This window comes from Cricetulus griseus, assembly GCF_003668045.3.
Source record: "Cricetulus griseus strain 17A/GY chromosome 1 unlocalized genomic scaffold, alternate assembly CriGri-PICRH-1.0 chr1_0, whole genome shotgun sequence".
Classification (NCBI taxonomy): Eukaryota; Metazoa; Chordata; class Mammalia; order Rodentia; family Cricetidae; genus Cricetulus; species Cricetulus griseus.
In genome coordinates this window covers 70172079-70196424 of record NW_023276806.1, presented here as the reverse complement: position 1 = coordinate 70196424, position 24346 = coordinate 70172079, and the positions used below count along the sequence as shown (strand labels likewise).

The 24346-nt window shown below is 43.7% G+C and overlaps 1 protein-coding gene across 3 annotated transcripts in view; it reads right to left on the bottom strand.

Annotated features, from left to right (window-relative positions):
* Positions 1–24346, bottom strand: part of Trim2 (tripartite motif containing 2) — a 97778-nt gene that overhangs the window by 54886 nt on the left and 18546 nt on the right. The window contains exons 1-2 of one of the 3 annotated variants that reach the window (XM_027392955.2): positions 3811–3863; positions 925–1090 (exon numbers count right to left, since the gene is read on the bottom strand). The exons of 1 other annotated variant lie outside the window; for it this stretch is intronic. In XM_027392955.2, the coding sequence (XP_027248756.1) occupies positions 925–975 (51 nt within the window). In that variant the 5' untranslated portion in view covers positions 976–1090; positions 3811–3863. Of the gene's footprint in view, positions 1–924; positions 1091–3810; positions 3873–24346 lie in introns of those variants that run through there. One more of the 3 variants, XM_027392961.2, reaches the window with a different exon arrangement.

Sequence of the window (24346 nt, the reverse complement as noted above, 5' to 3'; positions counted from 1 at the left end):
ATAGAAAGGAAATAATGAACTCATAATTATAATTGATAATATGCTAGGCCAGGGCAGGTGACACCTGAGATCAAGGAACAGATAAAGCACCAAAGTTTAAAGAACAGGTGTTTTAGGAGCTGGGGGGATGGTTCAGTCCGTAAAGTGTTTGCCATGCAAGCTTGGGGACTGTAGTTCTGATCCCTAGAAAAAGCGGGGCGTGGCAGCAATGTCTGTAATCCCAGATCTAGTGGGCAGAGACAAGCAGAGCCCTGACTCACTGACCAACCAGGCTAGCCAAGTTGGTGACCCCATGTCTCAAAAAATAAGGTGGACAGGAACCAAAGAAGGCACTGGCCTCTGGTCTCTACACACACAGACACACACATACACACATGCTTGCACACTGTACCCACCCCCCTCTCCCAGCAGGATCTTTGGGTTAAGTTAGGAGCCTATTGTCATTCATCTGTACTTGAATTCGAACTGTTACTGATGACTCAGCTAGAAGAAAGAGGGCAGTCTTCCTATGAAATGAAAACAGGGTGACCCACTTTCAGTTAAATCAAGCCTGATCCCAGGGGAGCCACTTTGTAAATTAGAAGCCTGTGTGTGTGTGTGTGTGTGTGTGTGTGTGTGTGTTGTGTGTGTGTGTGTGTGTATGGGTGCGCACATGTGCACATTTGAAGGGTGAGAGCCTGTCCTTTAACTTCAGTCTCCAGGCAAAGGTGTGCCCAAGTTCCCGAAAGCTCTGCTTCCACTGCCAGGGATGGATGTGTGTGACAACTTCCTTTGATGCATTGGCATTTCCATTCAGATGTTGATTTCTAAGCAGAGCTCCTCAAGTCCTCACTCTCTTCAGCTTTGATTTGGGCTTTCAATGTTCCAAAGGGCCCAGTCTGTCTGTGTGAGCAGCGTTAAATGGAGGAGCTAATTGACATTTACCTTGTCATGCCCTGGAACAATCAAGATGAGTGGGGTCTCTTCTCCCCACATCCATCACTGTGCCATGGCTCCTCTAGGCTCCCTCTGGAGACTACCAAAGCACAAGAAAGGCAGGGAGCAGCCATGTTGCTGAGGGGTGGGGATCCCTTCTGGGAGCTGGGAGGGGCTGACAAAAAGGGAGAAAAGTATTTCATCTCAGAACTCCCCCAAACACAAGCCCGTGTGATAATAACCCTCCCCTTGCCTCTGGTACATAGGAAGCATGCTGTTTCTGCTGTGAGTTAGAATAAGTGCTTCCTTCACTGATAAGTTTCAAGAAAAAGAATAAAAAGGGCTTAGCAGAGAAAGGGAAGATATCCAAACTGAAGGCAGAAGAAGGCAGAGAAGTGGCTAGAAAGACTGGCATACAAAAAGTAGCAATGCGTGGCTCCTTCAAGTGATGCCATTTGAATACTTGGCTTCCCCACACCCCTTATTCTCTGTTCTAATCTAAGGCTCCAAGTTTCAGGGGGAAACCTGATCCATTGAATTCAGACAACCTGCACAATAGGAATACTCAGAAAACCCTAATAGCCACTGGCCGTGTAGCAAACTATGCTCTGACCTGAAGCACTCCTGCAGTAGTCAAGTAACAGAGGGAGGCCACGGATTTTTTTTAAAGCCACTGCAGATGCGCTCAAGTTAATCATGCTGCTACAATTTAGAAGTAATAGACTCAACATTTTGAAGAAATAAACTGTGATCCAGTTGGGGGCCTTGCTCTAAGAGTGTTTGTTTGGCAAGCACATGGCCCTGTTGTTGGATCCTCAACAAGGCAGGGGCTCACTCATGTTCACATAGCCCCACCTCCTTTCTGGCAGACAAACAAAGATAATTTGCATCATTTTTCAAAACCTAAAACATTTCTTTCCCTCCTGTGTGTTTTAATATATAAAAACATTTGTCAGAGCATTAGTATTATCAGAGAAATAATGAAAAGAGGCAAGGAGATTCTTAAAATTTAAGATTTGGTAATTTTTTTAAAAAAATGGCTTCACAATTAGGGTTTCTATTCAGTGCAGGCAGATAAGAGTGTTGAATTTATAGAAACCAATGTCAAAAGCTACCCAAATGAAGGGTATTTTCATTCTTGAGACAAAGAATAAGTGTTTTTACTTTGTTTTCGTGATCCCCACTAATCTTTTGTTGTCCCATACATTTAAAACATTAAGTTAGCTTTAGGACTGTGACATCCTCAGAGGTGAGAAGGTACACAGACTTGCCCATCTTTTTAAAAAATGTGTGGGTTAAATATGGTGCATTCATCAATCTTCAAACAGCCCATTCTGTCAGAGGATTTTTTACATTGTCTTGCAATCTTTGCAATGCAAATCACTTGTCTTTTTAGAAGAGCTCTTTAGAGGGCCAGGAAGGGCTGTTAACGAGGGTTGGAGGGCCGGGCACCAGAGGAGCTTCCTCGTGCCACAGCATACATGAAACTTCTCATTGTGTGCTTGCCGGCTGGCCCTCCAGTGGCCTGAATTATTTAACACTACAGTGGGTCCGAACAGTGCCGGCAAAAGCACCTGCCTAAAAACAAGGCAAGTACTCTGAAAATCAGTTCACACTATGAGAAGCAGACTCCAATTTAGGGATCCGAGCAAACAAATGGCTCTTTCTATATTGCAGTGTTCAAAAACCTCTAGTAATTTACCCATGGAATAAAGCAGCTGTAATATAAGCTGAACAACTGATAAGTTTTTTAAATGCCTCATTCAGAGTCTCTATCTTGGAAGCTGTGACACTGAACCCATTTTTTATTCAGACACAAATATTTTCTTTTGGCTCCAGAATTCATTTATTCAACATTCAATTTTTAGTTGGAAACAAATAGCCTTCCTACTGGCTTTCCTATTGCTGTACAATGAAGATTAATGTCAGGGTGGGGCATTCTTGCAGAAAAAACTCTGACACAAAAATTACCCATGATTCGAGGAAGCAGAACTAAGGGCCAACCCAGGAATTTCTCTCCCTCTAACAGTCCTTCCATTGAGCTCCACCCAGATTTGATTGTACTCCCATAGCAGGAAAATTTGTCAGAAAGAAATGTTTGATGCATCTAGAATCCAGGGGGTCGAGTCATGCATTATGAATGAATGGTTTCCAATGGTAACTCGGAGGCCAGGAGCTCAACCCAGGGCAGAGAGCCGGGTGGGGGAAGGGTAGAATCGCACATCCTCCACCTAGGAGTAGCCAGGAAGCAACCCTGTAAATTCAATACTTCATCCAAACATCAAGATGCAGGAAATGTAATTCTACTTGAAACAAACCAAGACAACACTAAAATAGCGACGAATAAGGTTAAAAATCTAATCCGTTCACAATAGCTTTTTCCCCATACTTGCTGATTTGATGCTTTTGTTTAGGCAGTGTGGGTCTTCCCCTATTTTATAATTAAAGAGCATGCAGCATCACCATGAAAGGGAAGCTAGAGCAGTAGGAGCAGTTATCCGCCAGAAATAACAGCAAGCAATTGGAACACTGAGGTTCCCATTTCTCCCGATAAACAGAAAAGTCAGCGAGGTAAAGAAAGACAACCCCTCCAGGCTATCGCTGCAGCTCCGCGGCCACCCCAAAGAACAATGCACATTTCTGCTACCGTCTCAAGTTTGGAAGCACCATGCAAAGAGGCTGGTTAAAATTCCCTACCATGCAATGCAGCCATCATCAGAAGCCCAGCATTATCTTCTGCTCTAAGTAGAGATGTGCCAGCTCATGAACAGGACAGAGGAAGAGAAAAAATGGAGGAAATGAGAGAAGGCTCAGGAAAGTCGGCAGGAATGTTTCTGGGTCATTAACAAGTAGGAGACCCCCTTCCGTATTCAGACCAATCAATCTTTATCTTACAGGACATCTTTTTCTCAGCCGTCTGTTGAAAGGACTGCAGCAAGCCACACTGCAGCAAGGGATTGTGGGATAGGGATGCAGCAGCGAGCTGCAAAGAGATTCGCGGGTGGCTGGCTTTCCCCTCTGAGTCAGCAGTCAGCTGCTAGCATGCTCCAGTGCAAGGCCGCCAGGCTCCATCCCCAAACCCGACTGCAGGATTAACCCCAGGAGGCGTGGAGCACCAGTCTCCTTGCCCTGTGGACAGGACTGGTACCCACTGAAGGGTATTACGAATCAGAAAGAAGCTATGCTGGTCATATAAGCCAGTGCTAAGGCAGGAAGAATAGATTCCAGAATTGATGAAAAGTTCAGATTTAGAGGAGTGTTTTGGGTGGGTGTGACAGCATGCATTTTCATCAGTTAAACTAAAATTTGTTTCTTTGGATGTAGATTTTGCAAGTAGATTGAAAGAAGGGGGATTGTTTAAAATGCAAAATCAGTTCGGCTCCACAGCCTCTTCTTGCTCCCCACCCAATGTATCTCCGAGAAAAAGGTCCGTGCAACACAGTTCCACAAAGTCAAACAATACAGAGGACATTTCTCTGCTTTTTATGGTTTTTTGTTTGTTTTGTTTTGTCTTTTTTGTTTTGTTTTCCAAGACAGTGTTTCTCTGTGTAAAAGTTCTGACTGTCCTGGGACTCTCTTTGTAGACCAAGCTGGCCTCAAACTCACTGAGATCCGCCTACCTAAGTAGTAGCCTAAGTGCTATTGACAATAAGAAGAAGACATTATTTCAAAATCTGCTAGCATATTCACAGATGTGGATAACTATTGCCATACTCAACTGTTCAAGGTTTTCACTACCTCAAAACCAAATCAAACCCTGTAGCTTTAAGCTGCCACCACCTACCTTTCTAATCTACTTTCTGTATAGACTTCAACTTGTAGGGGACTCAAATACAAAAAGATTTTTCTGCTCTAGACTCATGGCAATGAAGTCATGTAAAATATTGTTATATATGTCCGGCCTTTTCCTTTCAGCACATTTTAAAAGTTCATCCATGATAGCATATATCAGTATTATATTCCCTTTATTGACAGTATCCCATTATATGAGGATAGAACTTTGTAATCATTATCTATCTATCTATCTATCTATCTATCTATCTATCTATCTATCTAGACAGGGTTTCTCTATGTCTCCCTGACTGTCCTGGAACTCGCTCTGTAGACCTGGCTGACCTTGAACTCAGATATCTGCCTACCTCTGCCTTCTGAGTGCTGGGATTAAAGGCATGGACCACCACTGCCCAGCTGCAATTACCCATTCTTAACAGTTAGTGGACATCAGGGATGTTTTGACTTGGGGCTCTTATGAATAATGCTACTGATAAACATTTGTGTACAGGGTTTTAGGTGGACATATATTCTGCCTCAGAAATTTATAATGCAGTTGGGATCAATTCTTAAAACTACAAGCAGGACCCCTCACATCAGTTTACAAAGTCCTTTCCCTAAGACAGGCCATCACAAAGGTGTCTGACTTGGTATGTTGGGAAATGATGCCGAAGAAATGAGGCAGGAAGTGGGGGTGGTCCTTAGTCTTATTGCTGGGCTTGTAGTTAAAGAAAGTGCACTTATTCAATCCTTCCATGACACTCACTGATTATCTAGTGTGTTTCAGGCACTGAGTAGGTCCTGAAGACATAAAAAACTTAACAGACTCTGAGCCTTTATGCCATAATCAAATACAGAAGATGGACTTTAGCATGCAGGCGGTTATCTAGTAAGAGTAAGTCCTGACAGCAAGAGGAATGGGGATGCCCTGGGCAGCCATGGAGGGATGCACACAGGACCCAGCACAAGCAAAGGCTGGGAGGTCAGCTAGATCACTGGAATTGAGAGTCCTAGACAAGCACTGCTGGAGTGTCCTCTCACAAATGTGGATATTATGTCCCCCCCCCCCAAATGCCCGTGTATTAAAGGCTTGGTTCCCAATGTCCTAGAGTTTGGAGGTGGGGCTTCTGGGAAGTAATTGAATTGTGAGCACTTTGACTTTATTGAGGGATTAACCCCCTGATGGCTTCATAAATTTGATGGCATTGTTGAGAGAGAGGTACTGGAATTAGGAGGTGAGCGTGTCCTGAAAAGATGAACCTTGTCCTTCTGTCCTGCGCTCTCACTTTCTGGCCTACCTGAGGTAACCAGCTCTGCTCCACTGTGCCCTTTCCCATGTTGTACTGTCTCACCCACAGTGTTGGGTCCAAGCAACCAAGGTTTGAAACTACCCTGTATAAGGTGCTGGGTTTGCTCTCCATAACAAACAAACAATTAAGGCACACCATACCTTACTAATCCCTCTGAGCTGCCTCCACCCTCTACTTGTTTCTATTCAACTGAATCAGAATTAACAGTCATCAGTCAGTTTGACCACAGTATGCACTTTTGCAAATGTATAGACAGTACACAGTCATAAGACCAAGACCTAATAAGGTTAGTGGGACTGTGGAATCCCATGACCCCAAAATTTATTGATGTTATTGAATATGAAGATTCATTCAATTTAAGGCACTTGAAATGCATTCAACCTATTCTCAAGCAAAGCAGATTCTCCTAGAAAGTAAGCTACTTGGGATAATACAAAATGCTATTTCTGATCTGGCCATTGCTGTCTTCCCTTTTCTGCACTTTCTCTCTTCCTTAGCTATAATCCTAGTTCTAAAGGTATGCTACCATGTAAAATCTTTTTGCTTGTTTGTTTGTTTGTTTTTAAAGAAGTGATCCTTAACCAGGAAATATAACCAAACCCTATGGGTTGCTGGGATATGCATCTCTGAAGGGTACACATGACTGCCATACTGGAGGAGAGTGGATGCCCTACTGACATTTAGCGCTGGGCACAGTGGTACCAAACACCTTTCAATGCTTGGGAGAGTCTCACACAAGTACATTTACACCCCAAGCTGTCAACAGCATCTCCTTTGGGAATCTTGTTCCCTAGGCTCGCATACCGCTTGTTCTGGCAAGAATACATATCTTCTCTACCTCCCTCTCACCCCTTCAAAGTCACCGGCTCCCCCTCCAGCTACTAGACCCTCTCACCCCTAAATTGAGTGGAAGAGCCACTCATGCAAGTTCTGTAACATTCCTAACTAAAAGCTGTGAGAGGTTCTATCTTCTATTCCTAACCTCCCAGGCCCCAGTGCAAGGCTTGTCCCATAATAGATACTCAGTAATAGACACAGAATGCTGAGATCTTCCTACAAAGCAATGAGTGACAGAATCTGATTTAAGGTAAACATTCATCTCACAATCGGAAAATAATTGGACCAGAGGTCATTAGAGAGAGGCAAATCTTAAGAGGAACTTAAGATGTAGAAAGGGCTTTCATCATAGATTTTTCTCCTTGAACTTCAAAGCAAACCTCCCAAAAGGTAGGAGTAGGTATTATGATTGTTCTAGTAGAGACTAAAGTTTAGAAAAGTTAAGTGCACAGCTGAAGGAGGAGTAGCTGCTATATAGCAGAGGTGAACTGTGCCATGTGCCCCTAGTGGATAATTGATAGCAGTGAGAATAACCAGACAATTCCAGAGTACACCAAAGCCAGCTGGTTCAAGAGTTATTCCTGCCAGCAACATAATGGATATAGCCAATGAAAAGCAGGCAACCTGAAACCAGAAAGCTTAGAAACTGCCTGGCGTAACCATTACTTCCTTTTGTTTTCAAAGAATTCTTGGGAGAATCCTTGCCCGACTCTCATGAAAGACGATGATAAGGAACAATTGTTTCAATCCAAGAACTCACATCAGAACTGTCCTGGTGTTGGCACTGCCACCAGATACATGTCTAGCTTACAAATGATTATGTGACAGATACTGTGTTAGGCGCAGAAAAATAAATGACAGAAATATAGAGCTTCTAGAAATCATCCCTGGGGACAGGGTACCCTGCTTCTAGCTCATAGTCACATGGATTGGATCCAAGGAGACAGCTCTTTCCAGCTAGCAATAATGGCAGAAAAGGGAGACTCAGATGAAGCACCCCAATTAAAGACATGTTTGGGTGGCATCTGCCCAGCACAAAATACAAGAAAATCATTGCTTTTCTTCTTCCAAGCCCTGTATTCCTGTAAATGACCTTGGAGTTGGCGATATCTTTCCCATGGTGACTCATGCTGAGCAGACAACAATATTGAATCCAATAATCCTACACAGAAAGGAATTCCTGTTGGCCTGGAACAGTGGACTGAGGCTGCTTCCTCAATAGGTGCTTCTAAGCTGCTCCACTAGCAATCATCTAGCATTATGCCTGTTAGCCAGTTCCTCTATAATTTGTGGGTTTCATCATCTTATTTTCTTAACTGAAAAGTGTATTCTCCTATCTCAGTCTTCATAATCCTTCCCTTTCTCTAAACTGGGGTCTGTGGTTTGGCAGTCTTGGCTATATATGTCATCCAGGAACTTGGAATGTAATTTGTGGAAGCTAGGGCGCAGGTTCATTTAGATCAAGTATGTTTTCCCTTATACTGCTTTTACCTATAATATTCATTCCCTGGGACTGCAGTGCCAGAACCCCACAGGCTGCCATGGCACAAGAGAAATGTATTCATTCATAGTTCTGGAGGCCGGATGTCCAAAGCCAAGGTTGGCAAGGCTAGGTTCCCAGTGAGCCTTCAGGGGAGCATTCTTCCAGTTTCTGGTACCCACTAGTTTCCTCTGACTATAAGCAGAAGTATCACTTCAGTCTTGTTACCCATTCTAACACGACTATCTTTTTGTATGTCTCTGTCTTCACATGGCATTTTTCTCTCCATGTCTCTGTTCTCGTATGAGAATAATCATATCTGATGAAGACCCATTATGTATATGACCTCCTTGTAACTTGACCACACACGTAAAGATTCTGTTTCCAAATGAGGTATCAAGGGTTAGGACCTCAGTGAATTTTTGGGGAAGGGGACCCAATTCAACCTCTAATATCTACACTGGGTAAAGGGGTAACATGAAGCTCAGGCTGATGCAGGCCTGAGAGCCACCTGGGTTTTCACCTTACAATTCTCGAGTTTATATTCAACGGGAAGCACTCTGTTTGTCTTATGTGTGCTGAGTAGTGGTAGACATGTGAGTTTGCCACACAGCAAAAAGTCAGATGACTGGGTGGGAAAGGGGACTGTGAGTTGTGTACATCAAGGTGACTCTTAGCCTCCTTGACTCTCCTCTCTGTATACAGCAAAGTAAGTGAGCATACAGCTGTCCTCACAGTGTGTCTAACTACCTGATTCTTTGTATTGCTCCATTGATACCAAAGGCAAAAGCAAACAAAGCACACCTTGGTTTTGCTATTGTTTGTTGTGCATAATCCAAAGCAGAATGTCTTTTTTTTTTTTTTTCCAGAATGTCTTCTTTCCACAGTTGGAATGGAATCCCTGAGTACTAAGTGCTAGTCCTGGTTTCCTGGGGGTATCTGTGCTGTGCTGGGCACAAGGACCTTGTTATGGTGGAAGCTTTGCCCCAGCTGCTGGCATCCATATACCCAAAGAGTCTGGAATGTAATGGTGGAAGTTCCACCCAAGCCCCCATCCCCTATCTCCCTCCAAACCCTGCTGCATTTCAGAAAGCCCACCAAATGATGTCACCTTCCCCAGAGATGCTCAAGACCACTTCCATAGGATATGTACATTCCCTCCCAGAAAATAGACTTGTGGTTTTCCGGTCTTTCTTTCCCGTCTCCTCTCTAGAGACTGAAGGCCATCCGGGAGCATTGTATCCATTAAATGAGGGCTTTTTCTAATTCTGTTTGATTTGGTCTGATATGGATTGCTGCATCGGTGGAGAGGCTTATTGGGGTGCAGAAACTTTCCAGACCTGACTTTGGTTCCTAGAACCAATGGGTTTTTGTTTTTTGTTTGTTTTGCTTTTAAAAAATCCAGTCACAGCAGCCTTTGTTTGTTATCCCACTGCACGGGAAAACTCAAGAGGATCCCCGAGTCTCGTTGCCAGCCAGCCTAGCCTACTTGGCTGAGTTTCAGGCCTGCAGGAGATTCTGTCTTAAAAAACAAGGTGGTGTCATCTGAAGGACAGTCCTCTGACTTCCAAGTGAACAGGGACATTTGTGTTTGGAAACATGAACACAGTTTATCCATGGTGACATTAACATGCATATCAGAGGCACTTGTTTTCCTAGACAAACGGGGTATTTCATTTTAATGGTTAAATTCAAGGTAGCACAAGTCCCCAATTGTTAGTGCAGGGAGGGAGCCTGGGGCATTTATGTCTTGCAAGCAAGGAGGTCCAGTCATCAGAGGCCAGGATCTGAACCTACCTAGCAACCACGTGGGTGCGGCTGAACGCACCCAGAGGCCAGACTGCCCGCAGGTGACGGTAGGTGGCTGTCTGGGTGAGAGGCTACTCGTGACAAGCTGCGCGTCTGCCTTTCTCTTAAGGGCATTCTTTTCTTGCGGTCCACACAATACAATACATTTACACCAGCGTGGGGATCTGATCCCTGAGCTGGCACACGTTCCTCTATATTAGCAAGCAATCCCACCTCCTGGACTCTGCCGCAGGAAAACAAAACAAAACAAAAATCACAGAGACAACCTCAGCTGACAGCCAGACAGCCCCAGGAACTTCGTGGTTCTGTATAGGCACGCCTCCCGTTTCTATGGCAATAGGTCCCTCCCCAGGAAGCCAGCCCTACTTCAGTTAAAGCCCGCTGTTGCTGTCCTGCTCCCAGATAGTGATGGCTTTGCTTGTAGAATTTCTTCCTTTCTCTCCCTCAGTGAGTCTTGTTGGCTTACCCTATTCCTCACAAGGAACTAAAACCTTTTTGTGGAACTGATGCAAGTGACGGAGATGGGCTTGGCCGGCGGAAACAGGGCGGCGATGACAGCATTCTAAACTATGAGTGACTGGGATCGCCTTGGACGGACATCCCACAATATTCTCAGCTGACGCCCTTTTCCAGTCTTCTGGGACTAAGGCTCGGGTGTCTCCTACCCCTTCGGGTTCCAGAGTCTTAGTGCATTCTCCCGATCTTGTGGACCTTAAGGTGTCTTTCCAACAGGCTTGAGTTTACTGAGCGTCCAGTAACTCAGTACTTTAAGCCGAAGGAGGTGGTAAAATAGGCCCCTTGAGCAGAGTAAGTTGAGGACTGGCCCCTCGTCCTCACTGCCTGCCTCTTCCAGCATGTCATCAGAGGACAGTATCTTTCTAAGCAGTGGATGGGGCTTCATCCGTCTGTTTTATTGTTTGCTTGTTTTTTGGTTTTTCAAGATAGCGCTTCACTGTGTAGCCCTGGCTGTCCTGGAACTCCTTCTGTACACCAGGCTGTCCTCAAACTCACAGATAATGCCTGCCTCTGCCTCTGGAGTGCTGGGATGAAGGGCGTGCACTACCACCCCCATCCATCTGAATCTTAATATGAGTGTCCGAAAGTGGCTCTGATTAAGGTGTGACTCAGATTTGCTCTACAGTGGGTCCCCTGTGTGTTCAAGATCCCCGTGGATGCCTGAAACTGGATTGCACTGAACCGTAGATGAGTTACATTTTCCCATAAGTACATGCATATGTGTGATAACTTTTGCTTTGGTGATAAATTTACTTGGAAATTAGAAGCAGTAAGAAGTTGACAACTAATTAAAAACAGGGAACAGTAACAATAGACTAATCAAGTTGGATGTGTTGTCTCTTCAAGTAAGTTTTTACCTTTTTACTTAAAGGAAGTACTTTACATTTTCACTTTGATAGAGCTAAAATAACAGCACAACTTCTGAACTTAGGGACTTTAGCAAGTTAAATAAAATGTACTTAAACACAAGAACCAATAGGTCTACTAACCAACAGGCTGTCAACTAACAGGTGGATAGCCTATACAACAAAAACTCGCTAAACAAAGGGATCGTTCCTGTCTTGAGTAGAAATTGTCCCTATCAGATTGACCTATAGGCATGCATGGGGGGAGGGATTGATTGCTAATTGATGAAGGAGAGCCTAGTCCACTGTGCGCAGTGCCAACCCTAGGCAGGCAAGTCTAGGCTGTATTTGAAAGATAGTTGAGGGGCTGGAGAGATGGCTCAGCAGTTAAGAGCACTGGCTGCTGATGGGGGATGTCCTTCTATATGTTTCTTTTATTGGTTGATGATTAAAACACTGTTTGGCCAATAGAGGCAGGAAGATAGGCGAGACTAGGAGACAAGGAGAATTCTGGGAAAGGTAGGCACAGAGAGGCCCTGGAAGAGACTCCTCCAGTAAGCCAAGACCATGTGGAAATACATAGAAATGGATTAAAAATTAAGACAGAGTTAGCCAGTAAGAAGCCCCAGCCATCAGCCAACTGTTTTATAATTAATATAAGTCTTTGTGTGTTTATGTGGGGCTTAAGGGCAGTGAGACAAGAAAACTCCAGCCGCCAAATGGCTGCAGAAAACTCCAGCAACAGGCTGCTCTTCCGGAGGACCGGGGTTCAATTCCCTGCACCCACAAGGCAGCTCACAACTGTCTGTAACTCCAGTCCAACACTCTTACACAGACATACAAGCAAAACACCAATGCATATAAAACAAAAATAAATCATTTAAAATTTTTTTATAAAGAAGATAGCTGAGCAAGCTAGAGGGAGAAAACCAGAAATCCAATACTAATCAGTCAACATATAAGCTATTATTATTATTATTATTATTATTATTATTATTATTAAAGCCCCTAAGAGATTTAGTAGTCCATTTAGGAACCCATACTTTTGGACTATGTAAGACTTAATAAGCTTTTGATTATTGGATGTAAGAACAGATGAAAGCTGGCTGTATAGCACATACCTATAATCCCAGCACTTAGAAGGCTGAGGCAGGGGGATCACGAGTACCAGTGAGCACAGTGAGTTCTAGAGCAGTCGGGGATATGTAGGAAGATCTTGTCAAACAATAAGGTAAACAACAAATAACAATCCAAAGAAAAGTACGTAACTCCCTTTTCATTTTAACTTCAATAAAACCAACATATGAGAGTGGACAGACCTCTCTGCATACTTCATGGGACTAGGCTGGCCTCAGCCTCCTCTGCTTCTTTCCACACACTCAGCACAGCTGTCTCCATGTGGATTGGACACAGGTGGTCTGGGGTTTCCTTGTGGATCTTGGAGGCTCCTCATACAGACTCTTGGTGCCAGACTAGCCTGAAGAAGGGAAGAGTTTCTGCTCACCACCACTGCTTCACTTTGTAGAGAAAGCCTGGCACCAGCCTTGGTCCCTTCCAGCCAGCAGACTTCCTGCAAAGACTGGAGGAGTCAGAGCTGCTTTGGTCTCTTTCCAGAGTCAAAACTATGCCTTTTGATGTCAGCCATAGTTTTTGGACATGGAGCTCTTGTGATTAGTTTCCATATCCTCTTCTGAATGGACACATTGTAGAAAAGGCTGACCTACCTAGTGCCCTCAAAGGTCAGAAGTGTGTCTGCACCTAGTGCCAGGAGGCCACAGTGCCACTGGAGGGGAGGACTCTGGGGCTGGAGGGTGCAACAGCTGGGTCACAGCAGAGGGAATGAATACCACATTCTGCTTGGACCCGCCAGTAGATGTCTTCCTGGGACTGTGAGTCCTGGTGCCGTGCCGCTGGGAGCAAGGCCAAAACAGAGGTACCTCAATGTCTTTCTACTTTTTCTCTGTGTCTTGTTTTCCTGTTTGTTTGTTTGTTTGTTTTCGTGCTACATCCTGCCTTCTTCTCTACTCTTAACCAACTTTATCTAACAAACCTTATTTAGTGTTTGTAATGTGCAGGGTACTGTGCTGGGTTACACAAGGGTCACTACCACTAAAGAATATGTTCATGAGAGATCAGCATAAAAATCCTCCTGGCGCATGTCTTTAATCCCAGCACTCAGGAGGCAGAGGCATGCAGATCTCTGTGAGTTCGAGACCAGCCTGGTCTAAGAGTTAGTTCCAGGACAGCCTCCAAAGGCACAGAGAAACCCTGTCTAGAAAAACAAAAACAACAACAAAAAAACAAAAAATAAAAATCCTCATTAAACAATAAAAGAAATAAAAAGTAATAAATCACAAACAATTTTTTATCTGAATTCTCTACCTCAGAGCTGTAGGGATAAGTAAGTGCTCCTCTAGCTGACTGCATAGTTTCTGTGTTGGGTAAGGATTTGGGTTCCAAAACCAGACAGATGTGGGTGTGTACCTCAGGTCTAGTATTGACCAGTTACATGGGGCCAAATTATTTCATCTCCCTAGTTGTTATCTTTAAAATGGTAATCAAAAGAGACCTACTTTAAGGCTGGGGTAGACAGATTACTTCCCTAGAAGAGAAAGAGAGAGAGAGAGAGAGAGACAGAAGAGAGACACACAGAGAGGTTGTGTACTGTGAGAATTAAGTAAGATGATGTCTAAATGACAGTTAGGCCACTGCCTGGCATATAACAAGACTCAAAAATGTCACATGTCAATGCTGCTTTACCTACTCAAGCCTAGGAGTCAGGCACACATTCTGTAAATAGCCAGATTTCAGACTTTGGGCCAACAAAACAACAGTGCAGTTGCCCACTTACTCTATTGAGAAACAGCCATAGAGAGGGGTAAGCAAGGGACTGTAGCTCTGTGCCAACAAAACTGTTTTTCTGAGCATGGAAAGCTGAAATTTTATCTAACTTTCACGTGACAAAAGGTTTCTTATCTTGGCTTTCTCCAAATCATTTGACAACATAAAAGTCATCCCCAGCACACACAGACTGTGTAGAAACAGGCCAGAAGCAATGGCATGCTGGCTGGTTTGCTCACCTCTACTGAAGCCTAGTGAATGACTGACATCTCCTTTTGTGGAATTTGCTTCACAGAAAAATCTACCTGGGGGGTCTTCAATTCTCCTTAGTCAGTGTATAGATGTTAAGATGAAAGCCAGACTGACTAGCGCAGTTATAACCCAACCCAGAGACTGTACAAACCTCATACCACATAAAAGTAATGCCTACACTTTGCTTGCGCACAAGCAAAGATAACAATACTGGTCAGCAAGATAAGGCCTGGAAAAGACAATCTGGACTTTGCAAGGAGGCATGCTGCTCTTGACAGATGCAAAAGGATTCACTTGTGTGCACACTTTGTTTCTTGGTGCTGTGAGCTGAGAAGCTGGAGTGAGAAACACCAGATTGAGGTGTTTCTAGATTTTCCCGGCTCACTAGATTTTACAAGCATGGAAAGAATAAGGTGGAATGCATGCTTAGTGAAGAGAGCTGGAGAGTGCAAAGGAGGACAGGAAGAACCTACTACAAGGGGGCGAGGTTGATTAATATGGAAATCAGATCACAAATGAGTTTACTGTGAAACACTCAGATACCCCAAGTAATGCACATTTCCCACTTGCCCTGCCTTCTCCATGACCCTCTTACATGGTTGTGGATAGAAATAGAACATTTTGCTTTCCTTTCTTGTGAAATCTGAGAAGATTCTCAGTTTTAAGTTTATATCAAGTTTCTTGCAGGCCACAAATTCCTTCTCCAATAACATAAAATGCCTACCTAATCCAGAGGCGCGACAATTCAAAATTAAATCCAATCTGCTCTTGTACATCATTAGAGGAGTCATCTGCAGCCAGCCATTATCTTTTGGTAAAGAATAGTTCATCCAGCCAAACAGACCCCTCTAACAGCCCTCAGTGCTCAATGTCATGCCAGTACCTACTGACTCCTCAGAGCTTCTCTTCCAGGAAAAACACAGTTGTCTTGGTCACTGTTCTTTAGCTGTGAAGAGACACCATGACCAAGGAAACTCTTATGAAAGAAAGCATTTGACTCAGGGCTTGCTTACAGTTTCAAAGGGTTAGTCTATTATCGTCATGGTGAGGAGCATGGCAGGAGCATAGTGGCACACGTGGCTAGAGCAGGAGTTGAGAGTACATCCTGATCCTCAGGCAGAGGAAGAGAGAAACGCTGGGCCTGGTATGTGCTTCTGAAACCCCAGAGCCCATCCTTACTGACACACTTCCTCCAACAAGGCCACACTTCCTGGTCCTCCTAAGCCTTCAAATTGTGCCACTCCTGGGTGACTAAGCATTCAGATATATGAGCCTATGGGGGCCATTCTCACTCAAAACATACAACAGGCATTTCCATCCTGGACACTTGGAATCACAGGTGACCAGTTTGCTCCCTGCCAACTTGCCTTTATGTTTTAATTGGTATCAGATGAAGAGAGAAAGCAGGAGTTGGGCTCTTTGAAAAGGAGAAAGGAATGGAACCAGGTCAGGGTATACCCAACAGCACTCGGTGCTCCCTCTCTACCCATTGAGAAGTCCATGGGCATGGAAGGGTAGAGGGTGGGCATGGGGGTCAGGAGAAAAATCAACAGAAAATGTTGTATTCACTAATTTTTAAATTTTTAATTTTGAAAGATTTTATTTATTCTTATTTTATGTGTATTTATTCATGTTTTATGTGTATGGGTGCTTAGCCTACATGTACTTCAGTACACCACATATAGGCAGTGCTGGAATAAACAGTTGTTAACTGCCATGAGGATCTGGGAGCCAAACCCCCATCCTCTGGAAGAGCAGTACCTACTCTTAATGACTGAATCATCTCTCCAGACCAGTAATTTAAGACAAAAAAAAGAGACAAGCCTCAGGTCACAGAAAATTGACAGTTTCTTTCCTCTTTGCCTTCCTACAAAGAGTGGTATCCACACCTTCTAAAGGGAGGATGTCTACTTCTATGACCTATAGATCTTGTCTTGGGCCACACCCTGAATCAAGGGCATAAACTCCATCTGTTCAGTGCAGATGTATTCTTCGAAGGCTCATGTGGTCGAAGCCTTGGTCCACAGTCTGCAGCACTATAGATGAGCTAGGGAGCCTTTAAGAGACGTGGTCCTAGGGCTGGAGAGATGACTCTGCAGTTAAGAGCACTGGCTGCTGTTCCAGAAGTCCTGAGTTCAATTCCCAGCAACCACATGATAGCTCACAATCATCTGGAATAAGATCTAGTGTTCTCTTCTGGTCTGCAGGCAGACATGCACACATAACAGTATATACATAATAAATAAATCTAATATATAAATATATATATATATATTTTCCTATATATATGAATGACGTAGTCTAGTGGAATGTCTTCTGTCACAGGGGTTGAGCTCTCCAAGGGAAATGTGGCACTACAAGTCCATCCTATTCCTCTTTTTCATGTCCCAGAAAAAGGTGAGTAGCTCTGTGCACTCTCCTCAGCACCCTGCCCTGAGCCCAGACATACCATTGGTTCCAGTTTTGCTCTAGGGCTCCTCCTAAGTCCCAGGCACAGTTCAGAGAAAGTCTACTTCCCTCCTTGGCTGGCAAGATCTTTCTACCAATAATCACAAAAGGAAGCACAAAACTTGTCATTCATATATTCAAAAGTGGAAAGGACCTTAGAGAAGGTTCATCCAGCCATTTCTACATCACAAAATATCTTCTCCAAACAATGGTGCCATAGCTCAATTACATATCGTGAGCTCTGTTCCATCCCAGCTCAGAGATAAGGGTGGGGGAAAAAGTGCTCCCTCACACCTCATAGCCATCACTGTCTTCTCCCCCACCCCACGTCCCTTCAGAACAGCAGGATGTCTGGGTATTAAGCCAGTTTGAATGCCACTGTACAGACAAAGGGACAGGTCTGTGGGGACATTGTGACTCTCTCACGACTTACAGCTAGGAAAGTCCTTCAGAGAACTCGTGCTAGTCTCCTGTCCATGCCTCTCTGCACTTGTCCCACCATCATCTCCTGGTAAGGCCTTTGAGGGCTCCTCGCTCTCAAGATAACTAGCCCCCCAGAGAATGTTCCTCAATAGAGATGATTGGCAAACAAGGAACAAAAAGTCTTGCTAAGTGAGACTAGACAACTATGCTGTAGAATAGAAAAAGGCTCTCACCCCACAGCTGGCATCTAGAGGAATTAATGGTTCAGGGTTCATGAATATGGACACTGCAGCCAAACAGCAGGAGTTCCCAAGATAGTAGAGAAACCGGAACCCTGCACAAAGAACTGTAGTAGTCAAAGGTCAAAGATTTGGCCAGCCACCAGGCAAAGGGCAGAGAAAAAAATAAACCATGGCATCCTGTTAGAAGGGGATTCACAGAGAAGGAAGACTGGGAATAGCAAAGAAGCAAAAAGACATAAGATGTTATAATTAAGAAGCCTAGTCCTCAAAATAGCCTTGTCTGTAAAAACCCAGCACTAACACAAACATGTGAGAGAGAGAGAGAGAGGGAGAAAGACAGAGAGAGAGAGAGAGAGAGAGAGAGAGAGAGAGAGAGAGAGAGAGAGAGAGAGTATAGGGGCTTAGGTCAGCAGGTGTTCTGACTGTAGAAACCTTTTAATGCAAAGTGAATAGGTTGAAGTGATAAAAAACACAGATGTGGTGGTTGGCATCATTTTATTGGCTATCTGGTTCTCCCCTTCTCATTCTGATTGGGCTTCAGTATTCTTCCCTTTTGGGCAAGGGTGGGGTGAGATGCTAGTAGCTAAATTCAGGACCTTGGTATGAGCTTTATGACTGAGATACAACCCATTCCTCCATTCTACTTGGGTTTGTTTTGTTTTTGAAGACAGGGTTTCTCTGTGTAACAGCCTGGGCTGTCCTGGAACTCACTTTGTAGACCAATCTGGCCTCAAACTCACAGAGATCCGCCTGCCTCTGCCTCCCAAGTTCTGGGATTAAAGGTATGCGCCACCACCTCCTGACTCTACTTGCTTATTTTTAAATTTTCTCTTTCTTTTTAAATCTATGTGTATGTGGTGTGTGCATGCTCATATGTGTAAGTGTATATATGTGTTGATTAAAAGCTAATGCCATGTGCTTTCCTCTGTCACTCTCTATCATTTGTTTTTAAATTTGTTTTATGTGTGTAAGTGTCCTGCGTGGATGAATGTGTGTATACCACATGTGTGCCTGGTGCCTGCAGGTTAGAAAGAGGGCATTAGATCCCCTGGAACTGGAATTATAGATAGTTGTAAGCCACCATGTGGTGGCTGGGAGCCAAATCAAGGTCTTCTACAAGAGCAGCAAGTGCTCTTAACTGCTAAGCCATCTGTCCAGTGCCTCCACACACCCTTTTGTGACTGGTTTTCACTGTCACTCTGGTTGACAGTGAAACTTACTATCTGGAACTTACTATTTCACACAGAGAAACCCTGGCTTCTAAGTTATGGAGATCCAATCGCCTCTGCCTCAAGTGCTGGGACTAAAGGCATGTGCCTCTATACTTGGCTTCTACCTTAGTTTGTGAGACAGGGTGCTGTCTAGAATAGCTGACCTGTGTGTGGCCTTCGGGGATCCTCCTAGCTCCATTTTCACAAAACTAGAATGCAGGTCCACCACATCATACCCGGCTTTTTACATGGGTGCCGGGGATCAGAACTTAGGTCTTTCTGCTGGTCTGGCAAGTATTTGACTAAGTTATTTCCTAAGTCCCACTTCATTCTTTTTTTTTAAAAAAAACTATTAATATGTATTTACTTGCACAAATAAACAGGACAGTCTGGCCTTCATTTAATTTCCCTATTACTTAGTCATTATGGGACGAGAGTCTAGTTCTGTTTTCTATTTCATGGCCAGTGTTCCTCCAGCACCAGTCCTAAGCCAGCCTTCCAGTGGCCTCCAGATTCTAACTTTCCTTTTTACACCCTCTCAGCTGTGTCTGGCTTTTTAAAAGCAAATTGATCCATTGACCTTGAGACCAACCTCTGAGGTCTTAAGTCTAGAACAAGATGTTACCATTCTTTGGTTCATAGAAAATTAAGCCGTTTCTGTGAGGGATGGAGCAGCTCCTGGTGTAAGGGCTCCCAACCTTACACGAGGCCTCCTTTCTGAGGCCATACTGACCAACCTATCCTAAGTGTCACCTATGTATGCCACACCATACCATTTGGCTCCTTCATGACAGTTGTCACAGTTTGTAATCACTAACACAGTTTATTGCCCTCACCAACCTATAACTTCACAGGGCCAGGATCAACCTCCATGGGTGACACAGCACTCAGTACATATTGCAGTCCCAAACACTGTATCATGAGGAATGATTGAGTGTCTTGCCTGTCTGGACATTGTCCAGGATAATGTCACTCATCACTTCCTGGAAGAACACAGTCCCACTGACCAGGTTCTTCTTACTTGAGGCACTTTATCGATAGTCAGATGACCCAGAGCCTGTCCGCTAAAGATCCATTTCACTGACTCTGTAGATGTGTTCTGTTGGAAAGTGGCATTAACAAGCTATGAGGACATCCCAACTTCCCTAAGAGTGACACAGAATCTGTGGGAACAATCTCCACACTGCTTACAGAAAATATGCTCATCTGTGTGACAGTTGGTAGTCACTGTCAACTTGTCTGGGTTTAGGATCACTATGGAAACACAGCTTTGGATGGGTCTAGGAGAATGCTTCCAGAAGAGTTAAACTGAAGAGTGAGGACCCACTGTGAATGTTGATGGTATAATCCCAAGGGTTGGGTCCTGCTCTGAGTAAAAAAAACAAATGACATAGAGCAGGGCATCAGCATTAATCTCTCTCTGCTTCCTGACTGCAGATACAATGTGAACAGAGCCTCCTGCTCCTGCTTCTGAGCCTTCCCAGCCATGATAGACTCTTTTTTCAGATTTTTAAAAATTTAAATTAGAAAGAGCTTGTTTTACATGTAAATCCCAGCCCCCCCAACTCCCATATTCCCCTACCCCCCACTAACTTCCTATCCCATCCCCTTTCTGCTCCCCAGGGAGGATATTTAAGCCTTCCATGGGGGATATTCTGAGTCTGTCATATCATTTGGAGCAGGGCCTAGCTCCCCCCCCACCTACCTCCCACCCAGTGTCTAGGCTGAGAGAGTATCCTTCCATGTGGAATGGGCTCCCAAAGTCCATTTGTATACAATGGATAAATACTGATCCACTACCAGAGGCCCCATAGATTGTCAAGGCCTCCTCACTGACACCCACATTCAGGGGGTCTGGATGAATCCTATTCTGGTTTCCCAGATATCAGTCTGGGGTCCATGAGCGGCCCCTTGTTCAGGTCAGCTGTTTCTGTGGGTTTCTCCAGCTTGGTCCTGACCCCTTTGCTCATCACTCCTCCCTCTTTGCAACTGGATTCCAGGAGTTCAGTTCAGTGGTTAGCTGTGGGTGTTTGCTTCTGCTTCCATCAGCTACTGGATGAAGGCTCTAGGATGGCATATAAGGTAGTCGCCATGATGGACTCTTAAGCCATTAAGTTGCTTTGGTCAAGTGTTTTTTGTCATAGCAACAAGAAAAATAACTAATATACCCAGGCACTAAATTGTGCTTTATAATACATTTATGTGTCTATGTGATTACAGGAAACAAGTAAATACTGGAAGTAATGAAAAATAAGCATCATTCAGACATTTTCTAATTCACTTTTTCTTTTTAATTGCTGGATAGAGAACCCAGGGACTCATGTTAGAACAGGGTTCTATGTCAGCCATATCCTGAGTCCTGCACTTGACTCCTGCTTTTTATGTGTTCTGAACTAGTGAGCTCTTGGAAACTGTCGAGTCTTAGAAGAATAGGTAGTAGCTGACTGATGATGGGGGGATGTAAGACGGACACAAGCCCTTCCTAGAGACATCTCACGGCACTCTAGCTCGTAAGATAGTCTAGGGGCTGTGGTGTAGCTCAGTGGTTGAATGCTTGCCCAGTAAAGGCTTTAAATTCCATCCCTAGCACTGTAAAAACAAGCAAATAGAAATAGTAGATCCACCAAACATTATTTGAGATTTATTTCTGAAGAGATGATTACCATTTATGCAAAGTTGTAGTTTTTATTCTCCTGCAAAAGTCCTTCAAAGAACAATTCAAACAACTATGTACAACTGTATCAAATTAGAGCTCAAGATCAATATTGAAAGGAAAATATTACCAAATAAGATATATCTCGTTTTTTTTAATTGCCCGCCCTTAAATATTTCCGGTATTACCAAAGGAAAATATTTTCAAAAATAGCCCAACTGTTTTTACACAGAGTTCAGCAGCAGTGACCTTTTGTATATGACACAAACAAGATATCATAGGCATGATATTCAGCTTTTATTTAGGGACCCTATGTACAACAGCAGAAAGTAAGCCATACATGGCCGTGTTATATTGCTCTAAAATTTTGCTTTAAAAAGGTTATTTTTTCCTTTATCAAAGTTGGATTTTTCCTCTCACATAATATACTCTGATTACAGTTTCCCCTCCCTCTACTCCTCCCTATTCCTCTCCACTTTTCCTCCCATCAGATCCATCCGCTTTCTGTCTCTCATTAGAAAACAAATAGGTTTCTAGGGTATGATAATAAAATGTAGCAAAATAAAATATAAGATAAAACAAAAACTGTCACATCAGAGTTGGACAAGACAAACAAACAGAAAGAAAAGAATCCAAGAAAAGGCACAAGAAAAAAATAATTATTTGCTCGCACACTCAGGAATTCCATAAAAAACACTGAACTGGGCCAGGCAGTGGTGGTACATGACTTTAATTCCAGAGTTGGGGAGGCAGAGGCAGGTGGATCTCTATGAGTTAGAGGCCAGTCTGGTCTACAGAATGACTTCCAGGACAGTCACTTCCAGTGACTTCTGGAGCTGCAACACAGAGAAACCCTGTCTCGAAAAACCAAAACAATAGGGGGTTCCATGGTATAATGGTTAGAGAACTCTGGACTCTGAAAAACCAAACCAAAACAAACCCCCCCACTAAACAGGAAGCCATAATATGTACTCCGAGGACCTGGCGCAGATCTTTGCAGGCGCTGTGCATGCTGCTTTAGTCTTTGGGAGTTCATATGAGCTCTGCTGATGAAACACTATTTTAGTATTGTGTGTGTTTGTGTGTATGGCACTGCACACATGTGGAAGTCAGAGGACAAGTTGGTTCTCTCATTTTGTGGGTCCTGGGGATTGAACTCAGATCATCAGGCTTGGCAGCAAATGCCTTAACTTGCTAAGTTACCTCACTGGCCATAAAATTGTGCTCCTAATGAAGACAAGGATGACTGAAGAAGTCACCACCTAGTTCTATGCTAAATATCTTTATTATATTCTCAAGACAAGTTTGTAAGATGGGAATAATTCTCTCTCTCTCTCTGTGTGTGTGTGTGTGTGTGTGTGTGTGTGTGTGTCTGTCTGTCTGTCTGTCTGTCTGTCTGTCTGTCTGTCTCTGCACAGGATATCATTATGTTGTGCTGGCTGGCCTGGAATTCCATATAGAGACCAGGCTGGCCTTGAACTCACAGAGATCTGCCTGCCTCTACTTCCAAGTGCTGGAATTAAAGGCGTGTGCCACCATACCATTATGCATCTCTTAACAAGGGAGACAGTCCTGAGGGATGAGTCCTCAGTTGACTTCATGGTGGGTTGTAACATTACAGAGTATACTTGCAGGTACCCCAATGGTTTAGGTGACTACTCCTTGGCTATATTGGACATACATACAAATAAGGCATTGCTTATTTTCCTCAGGGCCACAATAAATAAAACTGCATGAGTCTAAACCAGGCATGAGAGGAAATTATGCAATGAAGAAACATGAAAAGTACAAGTCCACGGGTCACTGCTTACAAGCTGTGGCATGTTGTTTCATAGTAATCTTTTTTTTTAATATAAGTAGGAAGAATGGAGGATGGGGAGATAGCTGAGTCACTAAAATGCTTGCTATACCAGCATGAGGATCTGAGTTTGAGCCTTAGCAAACATGTTATTAAAAAAAAAAACAAAAACAAAATCAGCAAGGTGCAGCAGTGCACACTATCACCCTGGTTCTGGGAAGGCAGAGACAGGAGGATCCATTGAGCTCTCTGGCCAGTCAATCTGGCTGATTCAGTGAGCTCCAGGTTCAATATGAGATCATGCCCCAAAAACAACAATAACAAAAAATAATAAGAAGGAGATGTATCAAGGAAGATGCCTGATGTTGACCTCAGGCCTCTGCATGCATAGGTACTTACATACATATACACACTTACACTTGCATAAAATAATAACAGTAAGAGTACAATATATTAAAAACACAAACTTCTCATCCTCGTCAAGTACTCTGTACTGTGTGTGGCTGTGTGCTGTAAGGTTATGTAATAGTCAGGGCAGTGGGTTTGTTTACACAGCATCTCTGCACACATAGGAAAAGTACATTGTATATCATGCTGACTTCAACATCACTAGGCTCAGCTCCATCATAAACCTGTAAGACACCACTGTATGTGTGGCCCAGTGCTGACCAAAGTTTCACTATGTGGCACATGATTGTATAGGTATGAATAAAACTGAGGCTGAAAAACCACTTTATTAGAAATAAAAGAATAAAATACCTACGCAAACTGTTGAGGGACATGCTAGAAATACTTTGGGTGAACTGTATGCTCAGGGCTTAGTTATCTTAACTCTAAAGGGGTGTGATACTTGAGGCCAATGATTTACTAAGCAGCATAAGTGCATAACTGGTTGCAGTTCAACCTTTTAGCCCAGTTCACACAGATCAAAACATGTGAAGAGCCAAGGATCCATCAACTTGGTTTTAACAGTAAGATCACCTCAGTGTTGTTAG